General features: G+C 37.2%; 1 protein-coding gene across 1 annotated transcript in view; it reads left to right on the top strand.

Moving 5' to 3' along the window:
* Positions 1 to 12,541, top strand: part of JMY (junction mediating and regulatory protein, p53 cofactor) — a 66,790-nt gene that overhangs the window by 39,891 nt on the left and 14,358 nt on the right. The window contains exons 5-7 of the mRNA XM_071579827.1: positions 2,646 to 2,811; positions 4,894 to 5,081; positions 12,146 to 12,232. Coding sequence (XP_071435928.1) covers positions 2,646 to 2,811; positions 4,894 to 5,081; positions 12,146 to 12,232 — 441 coding nt within the window. The remainder of the gene's footprint in view (positions 1 to 2,645; positions 2,812 to 4,893; positions 5,082 to 12,145; positions 12,233 to 12,541) is intronic.

Below are 12,541 nucleotides of genomic sequence, written 5' to 3'. Positions count from 1 at the left end.
CTCCTAACCTCCCAGACACCCCCAGATTCCCTGCAAGCCTTGCACTGTGGAAAGTAGAAAAGGCCTTGGCTCTAAGAACTGTTCAGCAGTAACAAAAATATTCTATCTTACCAGCACAACCCCAAAACACAGCCCCATACAAGCCACCACTGTGAAGAAAATTATCTCAGCCAAAACCAGCACAACTGCAACATTTTTCTTTCTGTAACATTCTCAAATTAAACTTCTAGTGTTTCTTTCACTGTGTTGATCAGCCTGAGACCTCTCACCAAGGATGCTGCAAGTTAATAGTAGAGATTGGGGAGAAGAGAGTCTTGAGAATTGCTATCAATTAACAATAGAACCACTCTGAAATTTTTAACAGAAAATGCGGAAATATTCTCGGAAGTGATGATACTGTTTTGAATTATCACGCTTGCACAGTATCTTGCCTGAAGTTTTAACCTGAATTGTTCAAATTCATAGTCCCTATTTTAGTTTTTCACAAGGGGCTAGGATGTCTGTCCATGTAGCTAAGATACCTGCCCATGAACCATACAATAGTCATTTCTGATTTCTGTTGCAGCTAAAAACTGAATGTAGTGGTGTTGTACCCCTAAAAAAGAGCAGGCAACTAGTATCATCTGTAATGTATGCTGTGTACAGGACTGAGATACTGAGTTGTTAGGTCCTTTATCAGGCAGACAGCAGTGCAACTGAATGAAATACTCAGCTGCTGTAACTTGATAAGCTGATACTTTTGAAGATGGCCTGTTTATGTCTTTGTCTCTCCTCAGTAACTGTACAAAGACTGTGGATTTAAATTTGGTAACATCTCTTTTGAAACCAAAAACTGAAAATTTGGGGGTCAGTTTCACAGTTCACTGACAAAGCATAAGTTCTTAGGTGTGGTCAAGTTTGAGTGACATTACCTTAATTTATAAACAAACACTTCCCACCCCTACCTCCCCCACTTCCAAACCCACCAAATCTTACTGCATTTTTGCAACAAGAAAATCCTTGAAAAGTGTTAAAGCCCTTGAAAAATGCCAAAATGCCAATACCCTGCCTGAACAATAAGCATTATCCCTCTTATATGGAAGACCTTAAGAGTTCAAGAGAATCAGTCCTTTGCTTGAAAAGTAGCCTCAAATTCACTCCAAATATGCCATCATTATGTCATGTACTATTCTGGTCACAATTAGTAACTTAATATGGATGCAGAGTAATAAAATGACATAACAAGACATTTTTGTGTAACACTAGGCTGAAACATATGTGTGATAACATGATTGGTTAAAATGTTTATGGCGTTCATATAAGAACTTACTGAGCTTTTCAGACTAATAGTTGCTACACACAAGATGCATTCAGTAAATATACAATACAGTAGAAGAAATTTTTAAACTTGAAGTTACAAGAAACGAATCACAGGTCTTCTGTCTAGCAATGTTAAAAGAAAATAAGCACAGTATATGGAACTGTTTGAGTTTGGTTGAGCTGTGAAATCCCTGTCAATAGGTAATGATGCAGGTGCCAACAGCATATAAAAAAGGGATAGGCAATTTTTTTAATGAAATCCAGTAAGTCTGTTTTGTTTAAGGCTTGCTGCAAGCTGTGCTAGAGACTGGTGACACATTTTAGGGAGGTATCACTGCACTGCCTACTATGTTTCACCTTTCTGGATATTTGCAGTTAAGTGGTTTTCTGAAACAGAGTATTGAGTGAAATGGGTCGTTGGTTTAATTTGGTACAGATATCTTTCTAGTTTAATATAGTTATGTTTAAACATATCTCCAGTAACATTTACCATTACTTTCATTCATTATCTCAGCGAAACTATCAGATATACTTTTCTTGAGCAGGTAGAGAACTTGGATGTGTCCTTAATTCTTCTGCATGCAGCTTTTAGAGCTTTTAGAGCTGCAGTATTTAAGATCCGCTTACGTTGGTATTTTGTCAATATGGTCTGAATGGCCAACTGTAGTGAGCAGTTAAATCTCGTTTGACTGTATGAAAGAAAGTTGTTGCAGTTCACTTTGGTTGTTCACATCACTGTTCTGTGTCAAACATGTAACATGAGTACGTACAAAAGTAAGTACAAAAATATATATAAATATTATAAACTCTGTATTCATTCTCTTCTGAAGGACTCCAGAAACAATGGAAGTCCTTGGTTAAATTGTGTTTACAAGAGCATCAGTGCATATATTTATCCCTGTTTGTACAACCTTTCACATTTTTTCCTCAGTTTAGTGTGAATGACAGTTTTAACTGTACCTTTCTAGATGCCAATAGCAAAATAACTCTTGGATTAAAGATAAGAATTTCATTATGTATTTTCAGAGAATCAAATAGTATAAAAGAGCGTGATGGTTGTTTCACATTTCACTTGTCACTTTGACAGTCACAAAGTGTATTTCAGTGGCATGGATTTTTTTCATTGCCATATAGAAAAAAAGTCAGATATTAAAGGTCTCTTAAGAGTGCAGCTGATTAGAACCAATCTTATTGACTTGATGTGTGCAATTTTAACATGTTACATTTAATGTACTAGACAGTATCCAGCTGTAATCATAAAGTCTGTGATTTTGTTCTTCTCATTATCCAGGAGTTGTATGGTTTTTGTTGCTTTGTTGGTTTGTTTGTTTTCTTTTTTCATTTAGATGCAGAGCCTGAAAGGTGGTACAGAAGCCTTAGCCCATCTGGACCACTTAGAAGCTGATTATTATGATCTACAGCTTCAGTTATATGAAGTGCAGTTTGAGATCTTGAAGTGTGAAGAGCTGCTGCTGACAGCACAACTTGAAAGTATCAGAAGACTCATGTCAGGTGCTTTATTTATTTTAATTAATTCATAATCTGTAAAAGGTAATTTTGTTACTAAGAGTCTAGTAAAGCTTGTGTGAATGAAATGAGAACAGAGTCTTTGCCATGTGAAGAGCTGCATCTTCTAACATACATACTGTTAAATTCAAATTTACTCCTGCTGATAAGGCATATGCATACACATACAGCAGTTTTGGTGTGGGTCTCATTACCTGTATTTGGAAGTAAGCATATAGGATACTGTATAAGTTTTGTATTGCTGTATGCAAAACTTATGTTTCCTGAACCTATTGTATCTCATGTACTTACCAACAGTGGAAATCTTACAGCATTTTTTAAGCCAGATTTATCCTTCAGACCCTTTGTTTGATGTTTCTGTTTATACAAGCTCTGTTTTACTGGTTTTGGTGCATGGGGCTTGAATAGCAAAATTTTGTTACGGATAGAAAATTCTTGTAAGAAAGATTTGAAGCTGAATTGTACTGGGAGTTGCCTCTGGAAAAGGAGAAAACAAGAGGTATCACAGATTCTTCTCTCTGTTACGCGTCTCTCCTTTAAGGCTTGTGATGGAAACAACTTGTATTGCATGTATAGACGATGGGGTTTGGAAGCTCTGTAGATGACTTACAGAAATGCAGCAGCTTTGACTGGATGGTTCTGTGGAGAGCTAGTTAGTGCTTTTGAGAGGGATAGATTTTGTACTTGGGAAATCAGACATGTAGCTTTGGTACTGAAGATATGGTATGGTCGGCTTATCTATAGACTGAAAGAAATCCCCTGAATGGGAAACTAAGAGGGAAAGTGTATCAAAATCATTTGTCTTTGAGGTAGTGATAGTAAAAACCATGGAACCTCAAAACATCATAGGTCATTCTGACTTACGACAAAGGTTTTCTCCAGAAATCTCAAAGCACCACCTAGCTTTTGTCCAAATAAAACCCCAGTCAGCTAAACAACCATCTTGCTCGTTTCCTCATATCCACATAATAGTTCACTGTTCGGGTTTCCTTTGCTGTTTTGAATTTGTGAAATACTGTTTAGTAACAAATGCAAAACTATCTCATAGGATGGAAAGTGAAAAATATGTGGGAATTGTTCAAAGAATGCAATTACCTCTTCAGACTTTACTTAGATGAACAGAACAATTAATATGAGGAATAATGTTATGCTGAAGTGGCTATGTATGTTCAAGACTGTTCAGCACCAAATCTGAATTAAAACATCTGAAACACACAGTCTTTTAACATGTGAGGAAAACCCTGCTCATCCCCAAATAATCAGTAGATGATGTAAGGGAAATTACAGTCTTGTTGAAAGTAGTTGATGAAGTTGAAATAAGAAGGATGGTTGGTGCTGTGAATAGACACTTGACAGTCAAGCCAACTGCATCTGCTTGCTTCAGACAGCATTGTAGTGCATATTCCTCTTGGCGTATTACAAATATATCCCACTTCATATGCTAGTGAAATAAAGAGCAAGAGGTCTTTGCTTCTTCTTCATCCAACATTCTACAAGGATTTATAATCATCACTCTTTCCTTCTTGGCAAAAGATAAGAAGGCAGCATTCAAAGATAAGATTGCTGTTTTTCTGAATGCTTTACTCAGGAGGCTAAAAATCATGAATGATGATAAAACTATTACTAATTATCTCCTTGTCAGGCCTGTAATGCTTTGAAGGATTGCCTTGAAGTTTCCCTTCCTTCTTCCCTAAAGCAGTGACTGGGACATCAAAAACCTAAGAGGATTTTTAGTGTCCTGTTGTCTGATTCCCCTTACATGAAATTAACAGCTGGTTGTAACAGAAGAATCTCATGTCAAAGACTTCAGAAAGAGTCTGTCTGTCCTGAACTTCATGGTGAAGACCAGAGGAAATTACTGCACATCAGGGGTCCCTTATGTTAGTAAAGAGACCCAAAGACATGCATGGGCATTGATTTTTTTTGATCGTCCCCTGAAAGGGCTATCATATTCTTCTACATAAAATTTTGCAACTCATTGGGAGGGTGGTCTTTGAGGAAAAAGAAATGTTAAACAAATACAAACTATGGAGTTTATTTTTTAAATTTCTGATATCTTTAAAACAGAGAAGAGAGATGAAGTGGTGTATTATGACACTTACGAAAGTATGGAAGCCATGCTTGAAAAGGAGGATATGGCAACATCTATACACTTGCAAAAAGAGGAGCTGCAAAAGTTACAACAAAAAATCCGCCAGCTGGAATCAAGGCGTGGACGTATTTCAGCCAAGAAAGCCTACCTCAGAAATAAGAAGGTAATATTTAATTACCTTTTAAAAAACATGATTAGCAAATCTAATAAACTTCAAAACGTTTCATTTCAGATACAATTTTCAACTCTCCCAGAGATTTTGTGGATTATATTTACTTCTGGCTAAAAGTTATTTTATAGAACACCAAATGCAACAGCATGTATTATTAAATCGATATATTTAAGATTCAGTTTACCTTCTTCTAGCTTTAAAGGAACTTGTAATTACTTTGAAGTCAACAAATAAACTTGTTTCTATTAACTATGAATACTTTCATGTGGGAAGTGCATGCTAAAAGTCATGTTTTCACTGAGAGTAGTTACATACATGTTTGTAGAAGAGACTTCTCATGGGTGTTTGCTCATTAGTGTCTTCTGTTTTCATTCATGTACCTCATCCTTTTAAACTTAGATCATATGTCTTTGGTTCTCTGTATTCAGCAGATATATATGAAATCCAGTCTGCAGTCTTAATTTGTAAATCTAGGTGTGCTATTTAGATGAAACTTTTGAGAGCACATTGTAATAATTTTTAGAAAATGGATTTCACCGCATGTTTGTACTCTAAGGGTACTGTCAGTTGAGGCCTTACTCTACATTGGGATCAGTGGTTGGTTTAGTTGGTTTGGTTGTGTTCCCAGTCCATGTCCCTTTATGTGGAAGATGACCCCTTATATAAAGAGTTGTAGCAGATTGAGGGTAAAGTGTTCAAACTAATGTATCTATTTCTATACCTAAATCTGAAGCATAACAGAACAAATAAAACAGTAGTAGACACATTTTATATTTTGGATTCTTTATATTCTTCAGGCACTGTCTTGTCTCTGATTACCCCAATATAGAGAAGACTGCAAATAAAGTATTAAAAGAAAGGTCTCTTGTTAGGCAGTTATGGGAAGTAGCTCGCTCAGATTCATTGTGTTTGTTTTACAGGAGTTCGTAAAAAGAAAAAGTATCAAGAAGCTGCACTTTCGAGTATTGTAAGGAATGGAACCTTTTTAGTATTTGAAGGAATAGAACCTGTCTGTTGTGTTATTCTAATTTGTGTAGGCTACATTTTAATACAGTACTTTCTCCTGAATATGAAAAGAGACTGCTGGCATCTTAAGAAGTAGACAGACTTGTTAACAAAGATGGTCTGGTTGCTGTTCTTTACTTACCTTACTGATGTTAACAGGTTTAAAAAGCAACCCTGAAGCAGGAGTAGAGATTTCTTAGCGTGCCTATTGATCTGTATCATGTACTAGTCACCATCAATGGCTCATTTATTTCAATGTTATGCTGTGATAAAATACCTTGATTAAGCTGAAGGAGTTAGTTTTTGGCTGTAACAGGAGTTGCAGCATGCCTCCTTCTGCACTGTGCTAAGAGGCAGAGTTGTATACAGCAGTGTTGCTTGTCTTTTCCTGTGTGCAGGAGTGACATAATTATGTCTGCCCAACATTGTGCTGGAAGAATGTGGCTATACTGTTTTTAGGACCAGAGGTAATGCCTCCATGTGGTACTCAACTGCTGGACATCACATTGCTCTCAGAACTAGTTCCAGCTCTCTTACTGAGTTCATTGCCCAGCATAGCAATATCTGCAGCTGAGTGCTGCAGTGAGATACTTAGCTTTTAGCTTCTAAAGATGTCACAGATTAGAATAAGATGCATTTAAACTTGCAGGGAAAAATCAAAGATCTTTACTTGAGGAAAAAGAAAGGGCAGATTCTGTTGTTGTGTACCCTTGTGTGGCACTTTAGGCACAAAATAACAAGCATTTTGTAGCTTCTCTTCTTACTGCTGAGTAATGCAGAGTCCTATTATGCTTACTGGCAATTACCTGAAATCAAGACTCGCAGCTTTGACTCATCATAAACAAACTTTGTATTTTCAATGACAGTTCTAGCAATACTGCAAAACATTGTTAATGAATGCTATTTGAGATGCCTGTTGTGGGTAGTTGTACTTCTGGGAGTTAAAATGGGTTCTTGCTCTCACGTGTTTGCAGTTTCAGTTAAGCATGCAGAACAGATACAGATGGGATACAAAAGCAGCCTCTAGATGGTGAGAATGAGGGCAGTGATGACTGAATGCTATGTGAACAAAAGTGACTTTTTGAGGGTGAATATGGAAAGTACATACTGTGTGGCAAATCTCTTTATTGATGTCTGTCTCAATTAAGAAACATACATTGTTGATCTGAGATTAGAGTCTACTTAATGCTTTTCAGATTGTGTGACTGACCTTGCTTGTTTCAGCAAAGTATCTTAAAAACAGGCTTGTAAACAGGGGTTCTTTTTTGGATAGGATTGGTGAGATTTCAGTAGTAGTGGGGTTTTTTTCCTTTTTTTTTTTATTTTGTTTTTATACCTTGTCAGTTTTGTAGTTGAAAACAAAAAGTAAGCTGTGCATTAAGTGGTGTATATCGCAGTCATTTGATATATAGAAATTATAATCCTTGCTTATTATTACGTTTTTGGCAACTGAAGGTGCCCTCAGGAGAATGTCTCCTTTCTAGCAGCAGATATCAGGATTAAGGTAACAGTAGGAAATTATTTTCTATCATTAGTTTTGTTTTTTCAGAGAAGGTAATTTCATCATCCAAGCATTTGAAAATCTTTTCTCTTGAGGAGATAACACGGGGAAAGGAAATAAATTACTCTGTGTAGAGTAATATTATATGTAGTAAAAATTTGTATGACTTTTGTCTCTATTAATTTTGTTTTTCAGAAAATCCTTTACTGATTTTGCAAATTGTGATAGTTTACTTTTCAGTGATGTCAAATAATTGTACCAAACCTTTATTTAGAAACTTTTGCTAACAGTTGGTTAGAAACATAATTGAGTTGTGACTCTGATTAACTGAACTGGCATTTTTAAAATCCATAGTTTTACAGAGGTTGATGTTTTTTCGCTGTACTACCATGAGTATAAATTCTTCACTCTCTTATTTTCTAAGACATAACCATTTGCATTAGTTAAGCAATCATTTCCTGATGTTCCTTTGGATTGATGACAGTGAGTTATTAAAAAATAATTTTTTAATAGCAGTTTCACTTTTTTTCTTATTTCTTGGCAGCTAATTATAGATTTTTGATGCTGGATATTGCTATTGTTATGCCAGCCTACCCCCTGCTGGCTGCACATTAATATTAATTAAATTATCATACAGAAAAAGCAGCTGATTTATTGGGGAGCTAGATTTATAGCAAAGAGGCAAGGTGAAAAAATGGTGTAGAAGGTATCTAGAAAAATATATTTGTATAAATAGAGTTGTGATGAAATTGATCTATTTGGCACCTAGGAAGAGTATTCCTTATCATGACTAGACTGGGAGAAGCAATTGGTTGGTGAAGCTGTTTGGGGTATGTCACAATGTGTGCTTTGATCTAGAAAGCTTCCTCACATGCTGTTTTCTTCATTTAATTAGACACCTTTATTACTTGGCAAGCCCACAGTTTAAGACATAGCCCATGCCAAAATAGGTGTTAATTTAGATGTGGTGACAGCTGGCATAAGATCACTTGGGATGCTGCTATTATTATTATTTAGTGTTACAGCAACAGCAATATAAGAGCATAACTACACAGAATGGTTATCACAGAATTGCAGAATATGTTGAGTTGGAAGGGACCCTCAATGATCATTGAATCCAGCCCTTAGCCCTGCACAGGACCATCCTCAAGAATCACACCATATGCCTGAGAGCATCATCAAAACACCTCTTGAACTCTGTCAGGTTTCGTGCTGTGACCACTGCCCTGGGAATCTGTTCCAGTGCCCAATCACCCTTTGGTTCTAGTATCCAACCTAAACCTCCCCTGACACAACTTCAGGCCATTCCCTTGAGTTGTGTTACTGACCACCACAGAGAAGAGATCAGTGCCTGCCCCTCCTCTTCCCCTCCCAAGGAAGTTGTAACTGCAGTGAGCTCTCCCCTCAGTCTTCTCTTCTCCAGCTGAACAGACCAAATGCCCTTAACCACTCCTCACACAGCCTCTCCTCAAGGCCCTTCACCATCATTGTTGCCCTCCTTTGGATGCCCTCTAATAGTTTTAAAATAGTAAAATATGGTTTCTGCACCTGAAAAGCTAACAGATGGTTTTTTTATCTGAAAGCAAGGCTCACTAAAAGTAGTTAAATATAATACTAATGCAGACCTAGTACATATATTACATATTACTAGTCTTAAACATTGTAGTTTATCCAGAGATGAGGATTGGCTCCTCAGCTCTCCCTTTTTATATCTTTAATAGAAATACAACTTGATCCTGTGAAATCAGTCAGGTGATTAAAAGAGAAATGAGCATTACTTCTTTTTGCTTTCCCAGTCCCATATGGTTGATCAATATATTTTTTGAGGTTGGCTGTCACTGGACATTTTTTCTCAGGGAGGTAGGGGAGTCAGCATCCTAGGAGGTGTTCAAGAGGCATCTCAGTCTGGCACTGGGTGATGTTTTAATGGTTTAGGGTTTACAGTGACAGTGCTGAGTGGATGGTTGGACTGGATGATCTTGTAGGTCTCTTCCAACCTTGGTGAATTCATAATAATGCACCTGCTTTCCGGTGCTGTGAAGGAAGGACTGCCTCACATGTGCAGCAGTCTACATTCCTGCTCATACACCCAATTATGATGTTTTGGGGTTTTTTTTTGCCAGAGTTTGTTATGTTCAACTTGTCATCTGCTGTAATAATATAGATACTTTTCTTAATGCTGCCATCTGGCAGTTTTTTATTTCATCCTTTGTTTGGAGTCACTTAATCATGTCTACAAGTAGAACCCTGCATTTATCCCCATGAAATTGCAACCCTTCCTTTTTTTCTTAGACCATTTCTGTAATTAGCTAAGATGATTCAGATTTCTAATCCTATCCTGTAACGTCTTTCTAGCCCCTCCTAGTATGTTTTGTTGTGTCATGTCTTAGAGATCTAATTACATTGAAGTAGGTTATCTATTAATATGAAGCGAGCACCAAATACATTTTGGTCAGGTTTATCCTCTGTACATATTTTAAAACATCTTTCATTATTGCATATAATCAAAAAGATTTAAATACTGATCCTAAAGAGAAAACATCATATAAAATTGGGCCCCCCCCCCAAGTATTTGAGACATGTCAAAAAAACCAAATGTAATTTCTATTTTCCCATTATTTTATAATATATATAAAACCTAAATAGAGAATAAACCATAAAGATGCATCAGTAGTAGCATTAGAAAAAGTTGTGCAGATTCTCTGCTAGTATGATGAAGCCATTGCTGTGTCTTTGCAGTTACAAATGAAACGGATTGATTTTTCCAGATTTAATTCTTTTCACCAGGGGAAGAGAACCCTCCAGAAACAAACATAAAACCCAGCAGTGTTTAGCTATATATATGTGTGTGCGTGTGTGTATTTTTATATATATTTAATATGTGGACCTGGTAGAGTGAGTCCTGAGTAGGTCCACAAAGATTATCAGAGTGCTGGAGCACCTTTCCTTTAAGGGCAGACTAAGATGGCTGGTATTGTTCAACCTGGAGAAGGATCTGGGAGGACTTCAGTGCAGCCTTTCAGTACTTCAAAGGAACTTACAAATAAGAAGGAGTGTGACTTTATTCATGGGACGATAGTTTACATGGACAAGGGGGAACAGTTTTAAACAAGGAGAGGTTTAGGTAGCTGTTAGAAAGAAATTTTTTATTGTGATGATGGCGAGACGCTGGAACGGTTGCCCAGAGACGTTGTAGATGGCTCATCCCTGGAAGTGTTCAGGACCAGGTTGGATGGGATCCTGAGCAACCTGATCTAGTGAATGGTTCTCTGCCTGTGACAGGGGCATTGGAATTGGATGAGCTTTAAGATCCCTTCCCACTCAACCCATTCTGTCATGACATTTGATGAAGCTGGGACAGTATTTCCACAGAAATCTTTGCTTTTGTGAGTGTCCCATATACAGGAGTAATATTGATGATTTTACTGTTCAGAAACATTGAAGATCATGTGCTATTCCTGTTCGTTACAGGAACAGTGGCTGCATTTTTCTGTGATTACAGCATGTCCATAGTCAGCTTGTAGGAGAACATAGCTTTTTCTGCATTTTTTGGGCATCCAAAATAGTGAGCTTATCCCTTCACTCCTTATGTTTATGCTTTCTACTGTGACTGCAGTGCCTTTGGTTGATGACTGATAACTCTGTCAGCTCCCTCAAGCAATGCTTTCAATGACAAAGCTCTTTTCTGGATCTACCCACTAAGTCACACTGACTGATGCCTGGGAAGCCCATGACTTTCATCTTTTAGCTGGAGTCACGCTCCAGACTGCTTCCTAACACTATGCCTGCTTACACAACGGTGATATTTGTTTATGACTGCACATCTGACTTGGTTCTAGTTCCATGGGGTCCTTATACTATGTCTAATTTCATTGCTCGTAATGTCCAATTTCTTGGCCTGGGGTATTGTCCTGTGCAGTTGTTTATCTACCTGAAGTTTGACTGTCATCCTGTTCCTTGTCAGCTGTTTCAGCATGGCCTGGTTTTTTGTTCTGTTTTGTTTTCTTTTTAACCTGTTCTTATTTGCAGACAATGTAATAAATGGTAGTTTTTAAGCCAGATGTTAGAGATGTGAATACAGTATAATAAGTGAACATGATGAGATTTGAACAATTTTATTCATGTTTATACTTGCAGATTGTACATGGAGAAGATGAACTGACACCTGTAAATGGGAAGCTGCCTATTTACATAAACATTAATCCATGGTGTAGTCAAGAATTAATTATTATCCATGTGTGCAAATACATGGAGTTAAACAAGGGCTTTGTGAAGTATCGACAAATCTGTGTTTGTACCAGTACTGCAGAACAGACTTTCAAGCAGCTGTCATTTGTGTATATTCTTTCAACAGTTAAGAGTAATAGGTTTGGGTTTGTCTGGCTTCATTTTGATTCCAGTTGTGGTTTATTGTAAATTAAACTTGCTTGCCTGAGATAGGCTTTTCAGGTTTAATTTTTCTAGGTGCTGTTTGCTAAATATGACATTATACTCTGTAAATCTGTATTTGAAATATATATTTTATAGGTAACGTTTTATGTCTCTACAGGAGATCTGTATTGCAAAGCATAATGAAAAGATCCAACAGCGTCAGCAGTGTCAGGAGGAGTACAAAATGCACCATTCTATTCAGCTTGTAAGTTTGAGTTTTCTGCTGTTGAGTTTAGCCTGTAGTTGATAGTTTGCATTCCTCGTTATACATTTATTAAGAGAGCATTCAGAGTGATAGCTCTTTTAAAAAGATGGTGTGTATCCCTGACCTTTGCACCATGGATTTCTGTGTCCTATATGCTGGTAAGGGGCGTATACAGCTATGTCAGGATGACCCTGGAACCAAGCAAATAAAATGGTTCTTCAATACCAGGTTCACTGAGTGATTACTACTAGGGTGGTAAGCTGCATGCAGTTTGTTACTGTGTGCACATAGATGGTTCTGGACATCTCT

This window comes from Pithys albifrons, chromosome Z, assembly GCF_047495875.1.
Source record: "Pithys albifrons albifrons isolate INPA30051 chromosome Z, PitAlb_v1, whole genome shotgun sequence".
In the NCBI taxonomy this organism is placed as follows: domain Eukaryota; kingdom Metazoa; phylum Chordata; class Aves; order Passeriformes; family Thamnophilidae; genus Pithys; species Pithys albifrons.
Note: the sequence above shows the minus strand (reverse complement) of the source record. Positions and strands in the feature narration are given on the sequence as shown.